The 23306-nt window shown below is 40.1% G+C and overlaps 1 protein-coding gene and 1 pseudogene across 1 annotated transcript; both read right to left on the bottom strand.

Annotated features, from left to right (window-relative positions):
* The window catches only part of LOC109562135 (keratin-associated protein 13-1-like), a 30524-nt pseudogene extending 9764 nt beyond the window's left edge, over positions 1 to 20760 (bottom strand).
* A 1622-nt stretch (positions 20761 to 22382) lies between these two features.
* On the bottom strand, positions 22383 to 22880 carry LOC109563810 (keratin-associated protein 13-2-like). Its single transcript, XM_019967192.2, has 2 exons — positions 22565 to 22880; positions 22383 to 22534 (listed from the first exon to the last, which is right to left on the bottom strand). The coding sequence occupies exons 1-2, from the start codon at positions 22878 to 22880 to the stop codon at positions 22383 to 22385; spliced, it is 468 nt and encodes a 155-aa protein (XP_019822751.2).
* Positions 22881 to 23306: the final 426 nt, after the last annotated feature.

The raw sequence follows: 23306 nt of genomic DNA, 5'->3' as shown, positions 1-23306 counted from the left end.
TCTTAATATACTAGCATGGCATTTGAACCTAAAGAGATTCATTTCAAGTCGATTCAGCAAGCACATATTAGAGGACAAGGCGTGTCATGGATGGTGAGGATGCTGCTGCTAAGTCGCTTCAGTTGTGTCCAACTCTGTGCGACCCCATAGACGGCAGCCCACCAGGCTCCCCCGTCCCTGGGATTCTCCAGGCAAGAATACAGGAGTGGGTTGCCGTTTCCTTCTCCAAAGCATGAATGTGAAAAGTGAAAGTGCAGTCATTCAGTCGTGTCTGACTCTTAGCGACCCCATGGACAGCAGCTCACCAGACTCCTCCGTCCATGGGATTTTCCAGGCAAGAGTGCTGGAGTGGGGTGCCATTGCCTTCTCCGATGGTGAGGATGAGGAGGGAACTAAGAAAGGGCCCTATCCAAAGGATCCGTGCCTTATGGGAGCAACCTAGATGTCCACTGATGACAGAGAAATGGATGAAGAAGTGGTACATATATACACTGGAATATTCAGTTCAGTTCAGTTCAGTTCAGTCGCTCAGTCGTGTCCGACTCTTTGCAACCCCATGAATTGCAGCACTCCAGGCCTTCCTGTCCATCACCAACTCCTGGAGTTCACTCAAACTCAGGTCCATCAAGTCGGTGATGCCATCCAGCCATCTCATCCTCTGTTGTCCCCTTTTCCTCCTGCCCCCAATCTGGAATATTACCCAGCCATAAAAAATAATAAAATAGTGTCATTTGCAACATGAATAGAACTAGAGATTATCATACTGAGTGATGTAAGTCAGAGAATGAGAAATATTGTATGACATCACTTCTCTACGGAATCTAAAAAGAAATGATAAATGAACTTATTTACAAAACTGAAACAGACTCACAGTCTTAGAGAATGAACTTGTGGTTGCAGGAAAGGATGAGGGGAAGGGACAGTTAAGGAGTTTGGGATCAACATGCTCACACTGCTATATTTAAAGTGCATAACCAATAAGATCCTAGGGAACTCTGCTCAATGTTGTGTGGCAACCTGGATGGGAGGGGAGTTTGGGGAAGGATGGATACATGTATATGTATGGCTGAGTTCCTTTGCTGTCCACCTGAGATCACAACATTGTTATCAGCTATACTCCGATAGAAAATAAAAGTTTTTTTTTTTTAATTTAAAACTCTAGAAAATGAGAAGTGTATCAAGAGAAGATAAGTGACTTTAGAATGTGTTCAGTTCAGTTCGGTTGCTCAGTTGTGTCTGACTCTTTGCCACCCCATGAATTGCAGCACGCCAGGCTTCCCTGTCCATCACCAACTCCCGGAGTTCACTCAGACTCAGATCCATCAAGTCAGTGATGCTATCCAGCCATCTCATCCTCTGTCGTCCCCTTCTCCTCCTGCCCCCAATCCCTCCCAGAATCAGAGTCTTTTCCAATGAGTCAACTCTTCGCATGAGGTGGCCAGTGTACTGGAGTTTCAGCTTTAGCATCATTCCTTCCAAAGAAATCCCAGGGCTGATCTCCTTTAGAATGGGCTGGTTGGATCTCCTTGGATCTCCAAGGGACTCTCAAGAGTCTTCTCCAACACCACAGGCAATTAAATCCAATAACTTTTGTTCTTCCTTCAGACCCCTCAGCAACTACACAAAGCTGAATAAAATCATATGCCCTTTTATTTACATAATGTGAACTATTTTGAATTTTATGTTTTACACAGGAAATAATAATTCTCTGATTAGAAGTTTTCTTAGACTAGAATATTTTACTACCTCTGCAGAAGGATTATGCTAGCTCTGATTTTATGGGTTGCTTTTTACAAAATCAATAACCAAAGTTATCCATATACTATTCATCCTATTAAAATATGCAACCCCAGGAAGCCAAGAACTCTTTAAAAATTCAAGGAAATATGATTGTATTCGGAATTCCTTAAAAGATTAGTTTATTCAAGAGCAACATTTCTATCACATTGCAGGATAGCAAGAATATATGAAATAACCTCCTGATTTCTCTTATGAATTGTTGTTCAATCTCTCCGGTATGTCCAACACTTTGCGAATCTGCGGATGGCAGCACAGCAGGCCTCCCTGTCCTTTGCCATCTCCTGGAGTTTGCTCGAACTCATGTCCATTGAATCAGTGATCCTATCCAACCGCCTCATCCTCTGTCGCCCCCTTCTCCTCCTACTCTCAACATTTCCCAGCATCAGGATCTTTTCCAATGAGTCAGCTCTTCACATCATGTGGCCAAACTATTGGAGCTTCATTTTTTTTTAATATACAGGATATAAAACTCAAAGATAGTTTCCCAATTTTGACTACTCTGATTCTGTAATGATGACAGAACATCTATATCTGAGAGAAAAAAAAAGTAGTTAGTAGTCAGTCAATTCCTAAAGTGGGGGTTATAGTAAATGAAAAAAATAGAAAATAGTATTTCATGTAGGCACGAAGAGGCATTAAACTGCTCTACAGAATTCAGGCCTCTAGGCTGGTCTGTATTAAGTTGGCAGGATACTTTAATAAGAAAGTAGTTTTCATGGTAGAACCTGGAAAGATAATTCAGATTTTGGGAATTAGAGGACGAATTTAAAAATTGGAAGCCATTTAATTCATATTATTTGGAAAAAAGATGATTTCCGGTTGCTGATAGGCTTCTAGCATGTCTTTTGAGAGTCATTAGAAGTAAAGTGAAGTGAAAGTTGCTCAGTCATGACCGAGTCTTTGTGACCCCATGAACTTTAGATTGCCAGGCTCCTCTGTCCATGGAATTCTCCAGGCCAGAATACTGGGGTATCTTCCTTCTCCAGGAGATCTTCCCAACCCAGGGATCAAACCCAGGCCTCCTACATTGCAGGTGGATTCTTTACTGACTGAGCCCCCAGAGAGTCATTAGACAGAAACGCATCTTGGAAGAGACTGGGAGAACAGAGGTCAGTGGGGGAGAAGTGGCTGAGATAAGAGGCACCACAGGACAAGAGTGGGTAGACCAGGAAGTCTTTAAGAAAGCCGGAGAAGTAGTTTCCAGTCTAGCTGCTATAACATGTTATCACTATATCTACTTCATTTGTTAACAGTATCAGTGAAAGGGAAAGTTGCTCTGTTGTGTCTGACTCTTTGTGACCCCTTGACATTCTCCAGGCCAGAAAACTGGAATAGGTAGCCTTTCCCTTCCCCGAGGGATCATCCCAACCGAGGGATCAAACCCAGGTGTCCTGCATTGCAGGCGAATTCTTTACCAGCTGAGCCCCAAGGGAAGCCCAACAGCATCAGAGAAGATCTAAATATCCCTGCTGGCCTAGAAGGCTTATGTGCACTGCACCTGTGGGTGAGATGTTCTTGACAGCCAATCTCAATGTCTTTGTACACTACAAGTTGTATAAGAACATCTCCTTAGGAATACATTGATGGTCCAGTGGTAAAGAATCCACCAACAAATTCAAGGGACACGGGTTTGATCCCTGGTCTGGGAAGATTCCACATGCCATGGAGCAACTAAGCCTGAGCACCATGACTACTGAAGCTTGTATGCCCTAGAGCAGATCTGAGCAACTAGAGAACCTATGGCAATGAGAAGCCTGCCCCTGCAACTAGGCAACCAGAGAGTAATCCACTGTTGGCCTCAACTAGAGAAAGCCCTGGCATAGTGACAAAACCCAGCCCAGTCAAAAATTATCTATAAATAAATTTTAAAAATTAAAAGAAGACAATCTCCTTAATGTGTTGTCTAATTACAATCAGATAGATTAGCAGCATGGTAAATAGGCTTACTTGAATTTTACAGTCGAAGACAGTTTATAGTTTATATGGCCTTTGATTTAAGGCATCATTGTATGCTCAGAACAGTTGGTCATCATCCCTGGTTTAATTTGTGACTCAGAGGGTCATTTGAAGGATGTTGAGATATGGCTCTTTTCTTTCCTCCCTGCATTCAGCATTATATTTTACTGCAATTCTTTTCTCAGCCATCCCTGATGTGGTTTGCCATATTACAAAGCATGTATTTACGCTTAGTAACAACTGATATGTGTGATATAAATGGTGCATAAAAGACAATGATATCATTGCCTGATCATGATACTCTGTAAGACTCAAATGAGTTTTATGGAAAAATAATTCTGCTCAGCTCTCTTTTTACCAGCTGGATGAATATGGAATGCCTCATATAAGTGGACTTAAATTATATTAGCTAAGAAGATGGAGATGTTAGCCCAAATACTTTTAAAAAGTAATCTACTATCAAATTTATAGCGTGTAAATTTTTAATGGTCCCTTAGAGGCTATGTTTATAAGCAGTAAAGCAAATACCAAATTATTTTCTTCCAGCACATTGAAAATTGCTGAACAGATAAAAAGTTCCAAAGCAATGTTACAGATAATCACATTTCTATTGTGTGGGACAGTGGGCATTACATCTAAAGACTCTTGATTAACCTAACTATAGTAATGTGGTGGCTTGAAGGGTAGACAGACACTCGTGAAGACCAAAAGTTCAACACACAGAGATAAGACTGCCCAGAAAAACCACAGCATAAAAGAAACATTAAATAAATACATAAATATATCTATATACTTGTGTACATAAGAAAATGCCAATTAGGTTACTCCCAGGGTAAAAAATTATAAAGAAAATGGATTAAAACATCTTTATTTGCATGTTTGTGAGGTTGAGAGGGAACAGAGTATACTATTGTGTACGTTACTGTGTATTTAAAATGTTTACAGATTGAGAGTATAAATATTTGGCTTTAGGTCAAATGAAAGAGTTTGATGTTTATGGCTTACATTAGTTAGGTCATAGTTTGCTTTATTGACTATGCCAAAGCCTTCGACTGTGTGGATCACAACAAACTGGAAAATTCTTCAAACGATGGGAATACCAGACCACCTTACCTGTCTCCTGAGAAATCTGTGTGTAGATCAAGAAGCAACAGTTAGAACTGGACATGGAACAACAGATTGGTTCCAAATTGGGAAATGAGTATGAAAAGGGTGTTTATTGTCACACTGCTTATTTAACTTATATGCAGAGTACATTATGCTAAATGCCGGACTGGGCAAAGCACAAGCTGGAATCAAGACTGCTGGGAGAAATATCAAGAACCTCAGATATGCTGATGATACCACCCTGAAGGCAGAAAGTGAAGAGGAACTAAACAGCTTCTTGATGAAGGTGAAAGAGGAGAGTGAAAAAGCTGGTTTAAAATTCAGCATTTGAAAAACTAAGACAATGGCATCTGGTCCCATCACTTCATGGTAAATAGATGGAGAAACAATGGAAACAGTGACAGATTTATTTTCTTGGGCTCCAAAATCACTGCAGATGGTGATGTCAGCCATGAAATTAAAAGACACTTGCTCCTTGCAGGAAAAGTTATGACAAACCTAAACAGCATATTAAAAAGCAGAGACATTACTTTGCCGACAAAGTTCCATCTAGTCAAACTTATGGTTTTTCCAGTTGTCATGTATGGATATGAGAGTTGGACCATAAAGAAGGCCGAGCACAGAAGAAATGATGTTTTTGAACTGTGATGTTGGAGAAGACTCTTGAGAGTCCCTTGGACTGCAAGGAGATCCAACCAGTCAATCCTAAAGGAAATCAGTCCTGAATATTCTGAATATTGGATCTGAAGCTCCAATACTTTGCCCACCTTATGCAAAGAAACGACTCCTTAGAAAATACTCTAATGCTAGGAAAGATTGAAGGTGGGAGGAGAATGGGATGACAGAGGATGAGATGGTTGGATGGTATCACTGACTCAATGGACATGAGTTTGAGTAAGCTCCAGAAGTTTGTGATGGACAGAGAAGCCTGGTGTGCTGCAGTTCATGTGGTTGCAAGGAGTCAGAAATGACTGAGCGACTGAACTGAACTGAATAGTTAGGTCAAGGAATCCATAGGCATCAAAATTTTTTGGATATAAGTCACACGCATCTATAGCCTAATAATAGTTAACCTTTGTAGAATGATTTCTGTATTCAAGGAACACTTCTAGTTACTTCACATATCACTTTCTTCTTATCGTGATATAAATATTATTATCTCTCTTTTACATTTAAGGAAATTGAATTTTTGAGACGTTCTGCAAATAGCCATTAAGTATTAGAATTAGAGGTTTTAAATATACAGGGTTTCTTCTTAAATGTAGTTTAAAGTTTAAATGAGTTCATTCTCACAGCAGAGAAACTAATGTCCAAGTGAAAAAAAAAAAATCTAAATGCTTACACAGTCTAAGGACACATGCTGAAACATGAAAATTCAGAAATTCTCTAGGTGGAGAAACCAAAGTGGGGACCCAGAATGAAGCACCCTAAAGATCAAGTGATCTCATTATCTGGAGGGTCTCATGGGAGCTCAGGCCCAGCTGTCTCACAGAACATTCCTGACTCTTTCGTCTTATTGGGCTTGACCCTGACAACTCTGTACCTAATATCAGATAGCTCTCCAAGTTCCATTTGCATTTTGGGAAGAAGGAGTCACTGCTGATAATCTAATTATAACTAACTAAAGACACTCACCGTTCAGGATCCATGTGCCTAATAACAGACAGGAATTCTTAGGACAGCATCAGTTCTTCATGGTTTTAGCAGCTTGGAGACAATGGACCTTCATTCTCTACTCATATCAGCAAGATTGCAAAGTTTAAGAAACAAAGATAATAACTTACGGTACACATTTGTTTCAAATTTTAAGACCATTAGTAAGCAGTTTTATGTTTGGCATTCCCAAAAGAATCATGATACTGGCATAACTGATACTGTTACTCCCAGAATAGAATCTGGTAGGTTAAAGGGTGCCAGGTGGAACTTTGTTTCCCTAGCCATGTTTTCTGACTTTTTGGTGTCTTTCATCACTCCAGTACTTTGGCCACCTCATGCAAAGAGTTGACTCATTGGAAAAGACTCTGATGCTGGGAGGGATTGGGGGCAGGAGGAGAAGGGGATGACAGAGGACGAGATGGCTGGATGGCATCACTGACTCGATGGACGTGAGTCTGAGTGAACTCCAGGAGTTGGTGATGAACAGAGAGGCTTGGCGTGCTGTGGTTCATGGGGTTGTAAAGAGTCGGACACAACTGAGCGACTGAACTGAACTGAACTGATAGTGATTTATGTAGAATTATGCAACGTAGCATCTCATCAGGTGAGAATGCTTTTAAGGAAGGTTTGCACATTTTTAGGCTGTTTTGCTCTCAGACAATATAGCAATCAGTGAATATTTAGGCAAAAAAGATATTAAACTAGTTACAAGTAAACTTTGGAATGCACATTTATTTTTCTTCATATTTGAGAAAGCAGTAGTTGCTTTGCTTATGCTTGAAATAGTGATGCTCTTTGAATATATTTTTAATCTCAGTAATGCAGACCAAAGCCTACTGTATACTGCTTCTTGCTAAAAGAGAGTCATATGTTGACACTAATTGCCAAACGTATGATAATCACACCATATATCAAGGAAATGGGTTTAGAAGACAAAGATGACTGAGACACAATACCTTTCTTAAAACTGAAACCTAAAGCCTCCTATTCTAATTATCTAATTCTCATAGTTGGTCCTCATCATAGCTCAATGAATTAACTAGTATTATTTTCACTTTGCAGAATAAAGCATATTGATATGTTAAACAATGTGTACAAATTATTTTAATAAAACACTTTATAAAAGCAAAAGGTTAGATAAAATCTCTCTGCCTTCAAATATTTCATTACCCATATCTTCTGTTTGTTAGGGTTCCAAGGTGGCTCAGTGTAAGAGACACAAGTTCAGTCCATGAGTTGGGAAGATCTCCTGGAGAAGGAAACGGCAACCCACTCCAATATTCTTGCCTGGATCCCATAGACGGAGGAGCCTGCTGGGTTACAGTCCATGTACATGACTTAGTGTACATGTACATGACTCAGTGACTAAAGTCACATAGTGACTGGTGTACATGTACACGACTTGGTGACTAGTACACAACTTAGTGACTTGTACATGGACACGTACAAGTCCATGTACATGAGTTAGTGACTAAAATCACCACCACCAGCACTGTCTGTTTGTTAAGCCACAATAGCTAACAATAAGCTAACAAATGCTGAGAACCAAATGTGTGACATAGATGTGTCGAACTTTTATTACTCAGCTCTTTAGCACTTAAGAACCCCTCTAAAATAGGATTAAAATGGAAAAGAGGATGATACTATCCCAGGCAAAGTGCTAACCCACACACCAAAAGGTACTGGGTAGGAAAGGAAAAACAAGTCATTTTAGAATTCACATCACAGACTTGTCTAGAATTTGAAAGTGAAAAACTTGCTGAGTAGAATTCCATCTTGTGACTTCAGTAAAGACAGGCTTGCTGTACAAAGCATTCCTTCCCATGTGTTGACAATCGATTAAGAGAACATTTCCACATCACTCTCCCAGAATGAAGTCTGCAGCTCCTGAGGATGTGCTAAATGTGGTTTGACTGTTTGTTTTTCCTGAGTTACCTTGTACAATAATAGACCGTGAAAAATCACCCTAAAATTTTTGAAGCAAAAGCATTTTTCAAATTTGGTTTATAAGCTGGAGAAAATGAACAATCAATGACACCATTTCACCTTGCAATATCATCGGACACAGGAAGTGTAGTCCCTTGGAATCAATTTTATAGTCAAGACATTAACCTCCATGGTCATTTGCTCAGCAGGAAGAGTAAACTGTTAAAAACACAGAATCAGCTGCTATTCACTTCTTTTTATGATTATAAGTGTAATAACAGCTTCCTCTTCAATTACATGACTGCAGTTATTTTGCTGGTAAAGTACCAAAAAGGGTGTATATCAAAAGCAAATTTAGTTATTATCCCTTTGCAGAAATTCCCTGAAATAAGAGCAATAACTCATTCCTTCCCTAGTGGCTCAGATGGTAAGGAATCCACCTGCAATGCAAGAGACCCTGGTTTGATCCCTGGGTGAGGAATACCTGGAGAAGGAAATGGCTACCCACTCCAGTATTCTTGCCTGGAGAATCCCATGTTCAGAGGAGCCTGGTGGGCTACAGTCCACGCAGTCTCAAAGAGTTGGACCCAACTGAATGACAGCATGCACAGGTTTTGATTAAAATTAATTTTGACTAAAATATTATCTGGACCTAAAAACTTAGAAAAACTCATGTTGGGTCTCTTTCATCTCTACCATGGAGAAGAGAGGGACAGAAACAATAATTATCCCCTCTTCATCTGGAAATTCAGATATTCTTGCCCACGTGAGTTTGAGCAGACTCCTCTGGCCATGGGATTCTTTAGTCAAGAATACTGGAGTGAGTTGCCATGCCCTCCTCCAGGGGTTTTCCTGACCCAGGGATCAAACACGGATCTCCTGCTTTGCAGGCAGATTCTTTATCACTGAGCCATCAGGGAAGCCCATATGTGTATAGTTCTATGTAATTGTATTTTATGTCTGTGTGCTTAGTGGCTCAGTCATGTCCAACTCTTTGTGACCCCATGGACTGTAGCCCACCAGGCTCCTCTGTCTGTGGGGATTCTCCAGGCAAAAATACTAGAGTGGGTTGCCATGCCCTCCTCCAGGGGATCTTCCCAATCTAGAGATCAAACCCAGGTCTCCCGCATTGCAGGCAGATTCTTTACCATCTGATCCATCGGGAAAACCCATATCTTATGTCGAGGTCTTCCATACCCATAGCCACAATGCAGGTGAAGAAGTGTTTCATCAATGGTTAACTTTTCAACGTTAGAAAAATTAGCATTTGTAATGAATCAGATATATGGGCCATCATTTTGCTTTTTTATTTTTATTTTTTTCTTTTTATCTTTTTTTTTACTTTACAATATTGTATTGGTTTTGCCATACATCAACATGTATCCGCCACGGGTGTACACGTGTTCCCCATCCTGAACTCCCCCCCTCCCCCAACTCCTTCCCCATACCATCCCTCCGGGTCATCCCAGTGCACCAGCCCCAAGCCTCCTGTATCCTGCATTGAACCTGGACTGGCGATTCATTTCTTATATGATATTATACATGTTTTAATGCCATTCTCCCAAAGTACCCCCTCCCACAGAGTCCAAAAGACTGTTCTATACATCTGTATATATTTAAGTATGTTCGATTTAATTACATTTGAGTTTTTTTTAATTTATTTTTAATTGGAGTATAATTGCTCTACAATGTCTTCTTGGTTTTTGCTATACATCCACATGAACCAGCTTAGGTGTACATACGTCCCCTCCCTCTTAAGCTTCCCTCCCAACCCAACCCCCATTGCACCCCTCTAAATTGTCACAGAGCACCAGTTTGAGCTCCTTGTGTCATAGAGCAGATTCCCACTGGCTGTCTAGTTTACATGTGTTAATATATATGTTTCCATGCTACTCTCTCAATTCGTCCCTCCCTCTCCTTCCCCCAGTGGGTCCCCAAGTCTGTTCTCTATGTCTGGGTCTCCTTTGCTGCCTTGCAAATAGGTTCATCAGTATCATCTTTCTAGATTCCATATATATGGGTTAATATATGATATTTGTTTTTCTCTTTCTGACTAGCTTAACTCTGTATAATAGGTTCTAGGTTTATCCATTTCATTAGAACTAACTCAAATGTGTTCATTTTTATGGCTGAGTCATATTCCATTGTATGTATGCACCACAATTGCTTTACCCATTTATCTGTTGATGGATATCTAGGTTTCTTCCATGTCTTAGCTATGATAAATTGTAATAATGCTGTAATGAACATTGGGGTACATGTATCTTTTTAAGTTTTCTCAGGGTATATGGCCAATAGTGGGACTGTTGGGTCATATGTTAGTTTTATTCCTAGTTTTCAAAAGAACCTCCATACTATTCTTCAGAGTGCTATATTAATTTACATTCCCACCAACAGTGCAAGAGGGTTTCCTTTTCTCAACACTCTCGAGCATTTATTGTTTGTAGATTTGTTGAAGATGGCCGTTCTGACCCGAATGAGTTGATGCCTCATTGTAGTCTTGATTTGCATTTCTCTAATAATAAGCAATGTTGAACATCTTTTCATGTGTTTTATTAGCCATCAGGCAAATTTGGTCTTGGAATACTGAATGAAGCAGGGCAAAGACTAATAGCGTTTTGCCAAGAAAATGCACTGGTCATAACAAACACCCTCTTCCAACAACACAAGAGAAGACCCTACACATGGACATCACCAGATGGTCAACACCGAAATCAGATTGATTATATTCTTCGCAGCCAAAGATGCAGAAGCTCTATACAGTCAGCAAAAACAAGACCAGGAGCTGACTGTGGCTCACACCATGAACTCCTTATTGCCAAATTCAGACTTAAATTGAAGAAAGTAGGGAAAACCACTAGACCATTCTGATATGACCTAAATCAAATCCCTTATGATTATACAGTGGAAGCAAGAAATAGATTTAAGGGCCTTGATCTGATAGATAGAGTGCCTGATGAACTATGGAATGAGGTTCGTGACATTGTACAGGAGGGATCAGGACCATTCCCATAAAAAAGAAATGCAAAAAAGCAAAATGGCTGTCTGGGGAGGCCTTACAAATAGCTGTGAAAAGAAGAGAAGTGAAAAGTAAAGGAGAAAAGGAAAGATATAAACATCTGAATGCAGAGTTCCAAAGAATAGCAAGAAGAGATAAGAAAGCCTTCCTCAGCAATCAATGCAAAGAAATAGAGGAAAACAACAGAATGGGAAAGACTAGGGATCTCTTCAAGAAAATCAGACATACCAAAGGAACATTTCATGCAAAGATGAGCTTGATAAAGGACAGAAATGGTATGGACCTAAAAGAAGCAAAAGATAAGAAGAGATGGCAAGAATACACAGAAGAACTGTACAAAGAAGATCTTCATGACCCAGATAATCATGATGGTATGATCACTGACCTAGAGCCAGACATCCTGGAATGTGAAGTCAAGTGGGCCTTATAAAGCATCACTACGAACAAAGCTAGTGGAGGTGATGGAATTCCAGTTGAGCTATTCCAAATCCTGAAAGATGATGCTGTGAAAGTGCTGCACTCAATATGCCAGCAAATTTGGAAGACTTAGCAGTGGCCACAGGACTGGAAAAGGTCAGTTTTCCTTCCAATCCCAAAGAAAGACAATGCCAAAGAATGCTCAAACTACTGCACAATTGCACTCATCTCACACGCTAGTAAATTAATGCTCAAAATTCTCCAAGCCAGGCTTAAGCAATATGTGAACCGTGAACTTCCTGATGTTCAAGCTGGTTTTAGAAAAGGCAGAGGAACCAGAGATCAAATTGCCAACATCTGTTGGATCATGGAAAAAGCAAGAGAGTTCCAGAAAAACATCTATTTCTGCTTTATTGACTATGCCAAAGCCTTTGACTGTGTGGAGCACAATAAACTGTGGAAAATTCTGAAAGAGATGGGAATACCAGACCACCTGATCTGCCTCTTGAGAAATGTGTATGCAGGTCAGGAAGCAACAGTTAGAACTGGACATGGAACAACAGACTGGTTCCAAATAGGAAAAGGAGTTCGTGAAGGCTGTATATTGTCACCCTGCTTATTTAACTTCTATGCAGAATACATCATGGGAAACGCTGGACTGGAAGAAACACAAGCTGGAATCAAGATTGCCAGGAGAAATATCAATAACCTCAGATATGCAGATGACACCACCCTTATGGCAGAAAGTGAAGAGGTACTCAAAAGCCTCTTGATGAAAGTGAAAGTGGAGAGTGAAAAAGTTGGCTTAAAGCTCAACATTCAGAAAACTAAAATCATGGCATCTGGTCCCACCACTTCATGGGAAATAGATGGGGAAACAGTGGAAACAGTGTCAGACTTTATTTTTCTGGGCTCCAAAATCACTGCAGATGGTGACTGCAGCCATGAAATTAAAAGACACTTACTCCTTGGAAGGAAGGTTATGACCAACCTAGATAGCATATTCAAAAGCAGAGACATTACTTTGCTAACAAAGGTTTGTCTAGTCAAGGCTATGGTTTTTCCTGTGGTGTTGTATGGATGTGAGAGTTGGACTGTGAAGAAGGCTGAGCGCTGAAGAATTGATGCTTTTAAACTGTGGTGTTGGAGAAGACTCTTGAGAGTCCCTTGGACTGCAAGGACATCCAACCAGTCCATTCTGAAGGAGATCAGCCCTGGGATTTCTTTGGAAGGAATGATGCTAAAGCTGAAACTCCAGTACTTTGGCCACCTCATGTGAAGAATTGACTCATTGGAAAAGACTCTGATGCTGGGAGGGATTGGGGGCAGGAGGAGAAGGGGACAACAGAGGATGAGATGGCTGGATGGCATCGCTGACTCGATGGATGTGAGTCTGAGTGAACTCCGGGAGTTGGTAATGGACAGGGAGGCCTGGCGTGCTGCGATTCATGGGGTCACAAAGAGTCAGACATGACTGAGCGACTGATCTGATCTGATCTGATGTCTTCTTTGGAGAAATGTGTATTTAGGTCTTCTACCCACTTTTTGATTGGAGCTGTTTGTATTTTTTCTGGTATTGAGTTTAATGAGCTGTTTGAATATTTTGGAGATTAATCTTTTGGGTCAATTTTTTCATTTACTATTATTTTCTCCCATTCTGAGTGTTGTCTTTTTACCTTGTTTATAGTTTCCTTTGCTGTGTAAAAGCTTTTAAGTTTAATTAGGTCTTACTAGTTTATTTTTTATTTTATTCCCATTACTTAGAAGGTGGGTCATAAAGGATCTTGCTGTGATTTAATATCAAAGACATTTTTCCTCTAACAGTTTTTGGCTTCCTCTAACAGAGTTTCTGGTCTTACATTTACATCCTTAATCCATTTTGAGTTTATCTTTGTGTCCAGTGTCAGGAAGTGTTCTAATTTCAACCTTTTACACATAGTTGTCCAGTTTTCCCAGCACCATTTATTGAAGAGACAAATCTGAGGTTTTTAAAGAAAAGTCAAGTTCATAGTAGACTTCCCCAGTGGCTCTGTGTTAAAGAATCTGCTTGCAATGCAGGAGGCACAGGCTCATTCCTTGGGTTGGGAAGATCTCCTGGGGAAGGGTATGGCAACCCACTCCAGTATTCTTGCCTGGAGATTCCCATGGGCAGAAGAGCCTTGCAGGCAACAGTCCCTAGGGTCACAAAGAGTAGGACACGACTGGAGTGACTTAGCATGCACGCAAAAGTCATAGTAGTGGTATAGCAATTGAGGTGACATGAGGAATGGAGCAGAGAAGGAAGAAAGATCAAGTCAAAATATTGTACCAAATGTAATAATCTTTTCCTCCAGATTACAAGCAGATGCAGTGACCCTAGAGAAGCATACATGGATAAAACAGACCAGATCCTTCTATGATACTGTGTAATTTTTTTCTTCTTAGTTTCCACATTAAAGAAAAAATGGTGCTCATGCAGTTGCAGATCATGTATTGCTGTTTTACAATGAACATTACTGACCCCACATTCTGCTGTCAGAAAAAATTTCCTAGACTTTGAAGTAAGGGGCATTGGAATAGTTACTCTGTAGCTTATCTAGTTCACTCTTCAGGGTATCTCCACTTGCCATTGCTTTTCTTCTCTTATATAATTCTATACATTGTAGAAAATTGATATAATGCAAATGGTTCTGGTTCATTGAAATTAAAATGATTTCTGTCTGCTGGAGTTCCATTGACTTTTCCCTCTGTGTACAGTGAAAGCTTTGCATCTCTCTTTGTAAATTCATTTCATAGGCTCTGATAGCCTATGTAAGTGTATTCTTCAAGTTCTCCTTTAAGCCAGTTGTGACTTCTTATCAGTGATCCCCTTATTCATTAGTGAGCTAAATAAAATACTCAGTATGTTTTGTTTTATTTGCATGAAGATCATAACTCTACTTTTTAAAAAAAGTCTCTCTTAACACTATTATGTTTTATATTGTATAATATTTTAAAACATTTTCCTTCTGTTTTTCCCTTCCCAGTCCACAGAGAAAAAATTATACTATTACAGGAGGAATTAACAGCCTATCTTTCACATGCTGCTATTAACCTAGTATTATTATTATATAATATATGGATAGGTCAGTAATGGGCTTCCCAGGTGGCTCAGTGAATAAAGAATCCTCCTACAGTACAAGAGATGAAGAGATGTGGATTCAGTCCCTGAGTGAGGGAGATCGCCTGGAGGAGGGCATGGCAACTCGTTCCAGTACTGTTGCCTGGGAAATCCCATGGACAGAGGAGCCTGACGGGTTGCAATCACTGGGGTCTTAAAGAGTCGGACACGAATGAAGCAACTGGGCACACACGTGCAGGTCAGTGTTGTTGGAATCTTAGGGATCACAAATCATCAAGGACCATCTCATCTAACATGTAAGAAAGATACTCAAAGAAGTTGTGATGTGTATAAAATCAAAATCTTGCTAGTGGGAGATTCACAAATAGAACCTAACTCTTAACATATGGTTTTACTTTATTTTCCTTTTGATGACATCGTTTAAAAAAAAAAAAAGTGAAAATTAAGAGATTTCAGAACTCTAATCTACCTGTGTGGTGGTTTAGTCACTAAGTCTTGTCCTACCCTTGTGACCCTATGGACAGTAGCCTTCCAGGCTCCTCTGTCCATGGGATTGTCCAAGCAAGAATATTGCAGTGGGTTGCCATTTCCTTCTTCAGGGAATTGTCTCAAGCCAGGAATCAAACCCGGGTCTCCTGCATTGCAGATTCTTTACCAAATGAGCTATGAGGGAAGCCCCAAATCTACCTATAGTAATCCTATATATGACCACAGTCTTATAAGTTGAAAATTTAATGTATATTTCACAGGAAAATGAATATTTTGTAAAATCCAGAGCATTCAAAAGACATACCAGAACATACACATTAATGACAATGTTGGTGCCAGTGAGTTAAATCTCCACAATCTTGCTTTTCTCTATCATTTTCTACTTGCTGTAAGGATCTCCTTTGTTGCAAAAAATAAGCCTTAAAATAAAACATCATTAATATTTAATAATTTTCCAATTAATTAATCAAATGGTAGAGTTAATGGACAAAGACGACTTTTCTCTAGGTAGATGCTGCTTGTCCTATTATAAGGGATGTCTTAGAATAAGTACAGTTGACCCAGGGAAAAGGCCACAGTCCAGTAAGAGACTGTTCATATTTGATGATAGAAGCTCATGTAGTCTTTTCAGACAAAAATGAGATCATGCAGCAGCTTGTTACCTTCTTTATCTCTTCCTCTGTAACTCTGTTAATGGATAAATATGTGTATATATAACTGATTCTGCTTGCTGTACAGCAGAAACTAATACAACATTGTAAATCTACCATACTCAAATAAAAATTAACTTAAAAGGGAAAGTAGGTTGGGTGGTAGAAAGAGAGCCCACAATCCACAGGGGTAACTATTGCGTCCCTAGACACAATATCATCAGCTTGGTAGGGACTGTAAATGGCAGCGCTGCTTAAGTGGCATGCTTGTGACATTCAACACAGGGCATGATTGGAGATTAGAGTTATTTGCAAATCAGGGCCAGGGCTAGGGTGGGGCAAATGGACAGCTTGGGGTACAACACTGAAGGAGGCCATTGTTTGCACAACCCTGAAGCGAGTGTACCCATAAGAATGAGATGCTTCTGTCAACCAGATTGATGGGATGGGAAAAAACATAGCAAGACACTATGAGATCAGAAGATCCTAAGGGGACAGGAGGGGAAATCCCCAGAGCAGCCACACGTAAGCCATGGTGAGAGCTAAGATTTCCTGCTGAGCAGCCATGCCAAGTATTTTAAGCTTGAACAGTAACTCACATTCTCTTGGAGTGCAGTTCCTCTCAAATTATAGCCTGCATCCCCAAACTCTGCCCTGCACATGTTAGCATTTTATTAGACTGCTAATTGCCACTGAATGAGTCCCCAGTCACATAAATAAGCACATGGATTTTGCAACCCAAGGAAAATACGAGCCCCCCAATCACTTCTGCATATTAAATGTGAAGGTTTATTACTGACATCTCATTACCCCAGACCCAAAGTTCAGGTCTTTTTAAGCATCAGAGTTGCTTCTGTCTCTATTCCTGGACCAGTAGGGTTAGGCAATCACACTTTTAATTATTATGTAATCTCTTACTTTTCACTGCCCCCATTTAACACACCAATTAAAAAAAATCTTGCAGGTTTCCTCCCTAAACCTCACATTATATTCTTTCAAGCAATCGTGTCATTGCTTATGCAGTTGGTTCTTCCTTAAGATCTCTTCACACCCACCCTTCCCACCAAAATAATGGGAGACAATCTGTCTCTCTCACGAGATGTGAACTAACTCTTGGAAAGCAAAGGTCATAGTCTTCTTTAAGTTCTCTAGTGCATTTTTCATTGGAGAACTCTAGAACAAAGTTAAAGCTCAAAACATATTTAGTGAGCTGATTTCAGAACAAAGACCTGATGTCAGTGTATCAAAGAGCATTAGAGGTGGGATAGTTGTGAATGAGAAGAGTGACCTGGAAAGGCGTGTGTCCCATGTCACTCTGAGCTTTTTTGCAGCCACTGATAGATTACACTCTTACACACTCTGTCACATCATCCATGCAAGTCACCCACCCAATGTTACCTGGACCTAGAGGGGAGATATCACTGGATATCTCTTTCTTCCATCTTGGGCTGTTCTGAGTTTTAAACAATTCTCTCTGCTCATCACTGTTCTGTGGGCTTGGTGACTTCCTTTGCTTGAGGTTAAGTTCAGTTCAGTTACTCACTTATGTCTGACTCTTTGCAACCCCATGAACTGCAGCATGCCAGGCTTCCGTGTCCATCACAAATGCCTGGAGCTTGCTCAAACTCATGTCCATCGAATCACTGATACCATCCAACCATCTCATCTTCTGTCGTCCCCTTTACCTCCCACCTTCAATCCTGCCCAGCATCAGGATTTTTTCCAATGAGACAGTTTTTCACATAAGGTGGCCAAAATATTGGAGCTTCAGTTTCAGCATCAGTTCTTCCAATGAATATTCAGGACTGATTTCCTTTAGGATTGATTGGTTGGATCTCCTTGCAGTCCAAGGGACTCTCAAGAGTCTTCTCCAACACCGCAGTTCAAAAGCATCAGTTCTCTGGCACTCAGGTTTCTTTATGGTCCAACTCTCATATCCATACATGACTACTGGTAAAACCATAGCTTTGACTAGATGGACCTTTGTTGGCAAAGGAATGTCTCTGCTTTTTAATATGCTATGTAGGTTGGTCATAGCTTTTCTTCCAAAGAGCAAGCATCTTTTAATTTCATGGGTGCAGTCACCATCTGCAGTGATTTTGGAGACCAAAATAAATAAATAAATTCTGTCACTGTTTTCATTGTCTCTCCATCTATTTGCCATGAAGTGATGGGACCAGATGCCATGATCTTAGTTTTTTGAATGTTGAGTTTTAAGTGAACATTTGCACGCTCCTTTTGCACTTTCATCAAGAAGCTCTTCAGTTCTTCACTTTCTGCCATAAGGGTGGTGTCATCTGCAGATCTGAGGTTATTGGTGGTTATTGATATTTCTCCTGGCAATCTTGACTCCAGCTTGTGCTTCATACAGCCAGACATTTCGAATGATGTACTCTGCATATAAGTTAAATAAGCAGGGTGACAATATACAGCCTTGATGTAATCCTTTCCCTATTTGGAACCAATCTGTTGTTCCATGTCTGGTTCTAACTGTTGATTCCTGACCTGCATACAGATTTCTCAGGAGGCAGGTCATCTCTTCAAGAATTTTCCAGTTTGTTGTGATACACAGTGAAAGGCTTTGACATAGTCAATAAAGCAGAAATAGATGGTTTTCTGGAATTACCTTGCTTTTTCTATGATCCAATGGATGTTGGCAATTTGATAGCTGGTTCCTCTGGCATTTCAAAAATCCGGCCTGAACATCTGGAAGTTCATGGTTCACATACTGTTGAAGCTTGGCTTGGAGAATTTTGAGCATTACTTTACTAGCCTGTGAGGTGAGTGCAATTGTGTGGTAGTTTGAACATTCTTTTACATTGCATTTCTTTGGGATTGGAATGAAAACTGACCTTTTCCAGTCCTGGCAACTACTGAGTTTTCAAATTTGCTGGCATATTGATTTCAGCACTTTAACATCTTTTAGGATTTGCAATAGCTCAAGAGGAATTCCATCACCTCCACCAGCTTTGTTTGTAGTGATTCTTCCTAAGGCCCACTTGACTTTGCATTCCAGGATGTCTGGCTCTAGGTGAGTGATCACACCATTGTGATTATCCGGGTCATGAAGTTCTCTTTTTATGATTCTTCTGTATATTCTTGTCACCTCTTCTTAATATCTTATGCTTCTCTTAGGTCCATACCATTTGTCTTTTATTGTGCCCATCTTTGCATGAAATGTTCCCTTAGTATCTCTAATTTTCTTTAAGAGATCTCTAGTCTTTCCTGTTCAATTGTTTTCCTCTATTTCTTTGCATTGATCATGAGGAAGGCTTTCTTATCTCTCTGTGCTGTTCTTTGGAACTCTGCACTTAATGGGTATGTCTTTCCTTTACTTCTTTGCCTTTAGCTTCTCTTCTTTTCTCAGCTATTTGTAAGACCTCCTCAGACAACCATTTTGCTTTTTTGTATTTCTTTTTCTTGGGGATGGTCTTGATCACAGCCTCCTGTATAAGGTCATGAACCTCCATCTATAGTTCTTCAAGCACTCTATTAGATCTAATCTCTTGATCTATTTGTCACTATAAACATAAGAGATTTGATTTAGGTCATACCTGAATGGTCTAGTGGTTTCCCCTACTTTCTTTAATTTGAGTCTGAATTTGACAATAAGGAGTTCATGATCTGAGCCACAATCAGCTCCCGGTTTTGTTTTTGCTGACTCTATAGAGCTTGTCCATCTTTGGCTGCAAAGAATGTAATCAATCTGATTTCAGTATTGACCATTTGGTGATGTCCATGTGTAGAGTCTTCTCTTGTGTTGTTGGAAGAGGGTTTTTGCTATGACCAGTGCATTCTCTTAGAAAACTCTGTTAGCCTTTGATCTCCTTCATTTTGTACTCCATGGCCAAATTTGCCTGTTACTCCAGGTATCTCATGACTTCTTACTTTTGCAGTCCCCTATGATGAAAAGGACACTTTTTGGGGGGTGTTAGTTCTAGAAGGTCTTGTAGGTCTTCACAGAAAAGTTCAACTTCAGGTTCTTCTGTGATACTGGTTGTGGCATAGATTTTGATTACTGTGATATTAAATGGCTTGCCTTGGAAATGGACAGACATCATTCTGCCATGTTTGAGATTCCACCCAAGTACTGCATTTTAGACAGTTTTGTTGACTATGAGGGCTACTCCATTTCTTCTAAGGAATTCTTGTCCACAGTAGTAGATATAATGGTCATCTGAATTAAATTCTCCCATTCCAGTCCATTTTAGTTCCCTGATTCCTAAAATGTCAACATTCACTCTTGCCATCTCCTGTTTGATCACTTCCAATTTACACTGATTCACGGACCTAACATTCCAGGTTCCTATGCAGTATTGTTCTTTATAGGATCAGACCTTACTCCCATCACCAGTCAAATCCACAACTGGCCGTTGTTCGCTTTGGCTCTTTCTTTTCATTCTTTCTGGAGTTTTTCCTCCGCTCTTCTCCAGTAGCATATTGGGCACCTGCCAACATGGGAGTTCATCGTTCAGTGTCCTATCTTTTTGCCTTTTCATACTGTTTATGTGGTTCTCATGATTGAGGTTAGAAGCTTCTAGTTCAATTAGGTTTGTTGAATGTGTTCCTACAGCCTTCTCATGAGCCACATGACTGTTATCCCTTTGAATTTGTTTCCCAGTGGTGTCTTTAGTCCACATGTTACTCATTCCACATTACTTGAAGAAGAATTCTTTCTCAATGCCAGTGCCAAAAATTCAGACTCACAGGATCTTTTTGTCTTACTGATAAAACATTTAAATTCCTGTTTATACAAAAGTCAATGAGTAACTCTGCACCTAGATGACACATTACTATTAATTATAACTCTTTGGATGTGAGTAACAGAAATCTCATTTTATTTTAATTAGCTTAAACCAAAATAAGACTTTATTGGCCAATATAATCAAAGTGCATAAAAGACAAGTAAATCTGGCTTAAAGGATTCTGGGAACAGAGGCTCCTGAATCAGCAGAAACTTTTGTGTCCCACTTCTCTGTGTGTGTTTTTGTTTTTAATTTTCTGTCTCTTGAGATTTCCCTGAACAGATGACATGGTTCCTGCATTTCTTTGGTTAGCCATGATTATTTCCAGTATAGGAGAAAAGAGGCCCTCTTTTCCCAGATTCACTTAGAAAAAGTCTGAGGAAGAAGGAAAACAAATTAATAAACACTCATAGCACATGATTGGAGCAAATGGTAATGATAGTTATTTTCCCACTCATGAAGAGTTATTACTAAATGTGTTATGAAAAAGTTTTAACTGAATTCTTACCCTACATTTAGCTCTGAGACAAACAACTTGCTCAAATTAAAATACAAAGTATGCCCTGTCTCAGATCTGAGTAGACCTCCCTCCTTCTCTCTTTCACACAAACACACCTAATAATCCATTTCCTGTATATTTAAAGACAACCATAATGGCAACCCACTCCAGTAATCTTGCCTGGAGAATCCCATGGACAGAGGAGCCTGGGGGGCTACAGTCCATGGGGTCGCAAAGAGTCAGACACAACTGAAGCGACTTAGCACGCACGCACACAATGTCCTTCAACCCATGGTACTTTATCTTTTCTCTTTTTCAAACCAGTGTATCAGATTTATACAAATATTTGATATATTTTTATAAATATTTCATCACTATAAGTGACATCTTCTGGACAGACTCTAAACCAGTTCTGATTTGAAAATGTAAAATCAAAATCAAATATGCATGTCAGCACAAAGTGTCCTCCTTGAAAGCACAATGAGAATACTGACTCCACTCTGAGCACACTCTCAACTGAAAAAAGATAAAAATCCCTACCAGATTTGATGGTGGAAGACATGTACACTTATTAGCCCTTAGGCAGTGGAATACACGAGTTTCCCATATAGCAGGTCTGATAGCATTTCCTGGGGAAATACAAATCCATTCCTAGGGAAAAGGCTTTGAGGGTCTGGAGCCCCAAAGATAGATTATAAATCAAACTTAAAACCAAAACAGAACAATGAAAACATCAGATGCAGGAGTGAATGAGTTTATTAGGTGAAGCAAAGCTGAATTTCCATGCATTTTGTAAGAAAAGTTTATGTAATTCTGAATCAATTGTTTCAACAAAATTACAGATTGAACTCAATATTTTGGTTATTAATCTCACTGAAAGGATTAGTCAGTCAGTGAATGTTTGACACTAGAGAAACGACGAGATGCTGATGGTGAGAGGGGTTAGCTAACATTTCTGAAAGAGCCTATGATAGCTGTAAGTAGAGACTGAAACATTTTGCTCAGAAGTTCTGGAAATTCAACAAGTTGATCTACAGAAGTTTGATCTACAGATTGGCCTATAGCAAGAAGACTGGCAGCTCCTAGAAGCCAAGTAGGTTGGGTGGTATAACCTGGATCCACACCTCAGGGAAGGGAAGCCATAAATTCCATAACCCAGCGGTCTGAAGACTCTGGATCCACAGCCCACTGAGGCGGGACTTCTGGATCCACAGCCCAGAGAGTAGCAGCTTCTAGATCCATAACCCAGGGAGCAGCCTCTAATAGACCCACATCCAAGAGAACCAGAATAAGTTATCTGGAAGGGACTGCAGAGCCTGGAGGTCGTTGGGCGGTAGCAGGATGTCTGACAGGGCTTGAACACCACACTGGTGGGCTGGCAGATCCTGGGAAAGCAGAGGTCAGTCCTGTAGACCAGGTTGCCGGGGAAGAAGGAGCCACAGGAGGAGCCTGGGTAGCGCAGGTGGACTCCGAGGGAGCGGGAGGAGAAGTTTCCAGAACAGCATTTGTAGGACATGTTGACAGGAGATGTGAGATCAGCTGAGTTACACGGAGGGCACTCTCTGAGCTTCAGTGTCATGACCTGGACTTCGAGTGTGTACATATACTCTTAGACCTGGATGTGTCACTGTGAAGAAAGATGGTTCCTCCTCCTTGCTCACTGTTTCATACAAGCATACCTCCCTAAGTTATTGCTTAAATGTATCACGTCTTCACATACTTAATTATGCTTTAATAATGCTGATATACTTAGAAATTACTCAGTTTCTTTCTCCTGGAAATTGATGAGACTTGACTTCCAAAATTATCAGTCATCACATCTCCAAATAGCCCCTCCCACTTCTTATCCACGTGTGCAGTTATGTGCTGTTCCTACCAGGTAAACTTACATACATTTTCCTTCACTTCCAGTAGGTTATTTGTTCAAAATCGTTTCATGTCT

This window comes from Bos indicus, chromosome 1 (genome assembly GCF_029378745.1).
Source record: "Bos indicus isolate NIAB-ARS_2022 breed Sahiwal x Tharparkar chromosome 1, NIAB-ARS_B.indTharparkar_mat_pri_1.0, whole genome shotgun sequence".
In the NCBI taxonomy this organism is placed as follows: domain Eukaryota; kingdom Metazoa; phylum Chordata; class Mammalia; order Artiodactyla; family Bovidae; genus Bos; species Bos indicus.
The sequence above is the reverse complement of the archived record's forward strand: the minus strand, read 5'-3'. Positions and strand labels throughout refer to the sequence as shown.

Excerpts from the sequence above, each read along its gene's own strand:
- LOC109563810 (XM_019967192.2), bottom strand. The coding sequence starts at position 22,880 with ATGTCCTACAAATGCTGTTCTGGAAACTTCTCCTCCCGCTCCCTCGGA. Across the intron at positions 22,535-22,564 it reads TCTGGGCTGTGGATCCAGAA|TCTTCAGACCGCTGGGTTAT; the intron begins GTCCCGCCTCAG and ends GTGGATCCAGAG.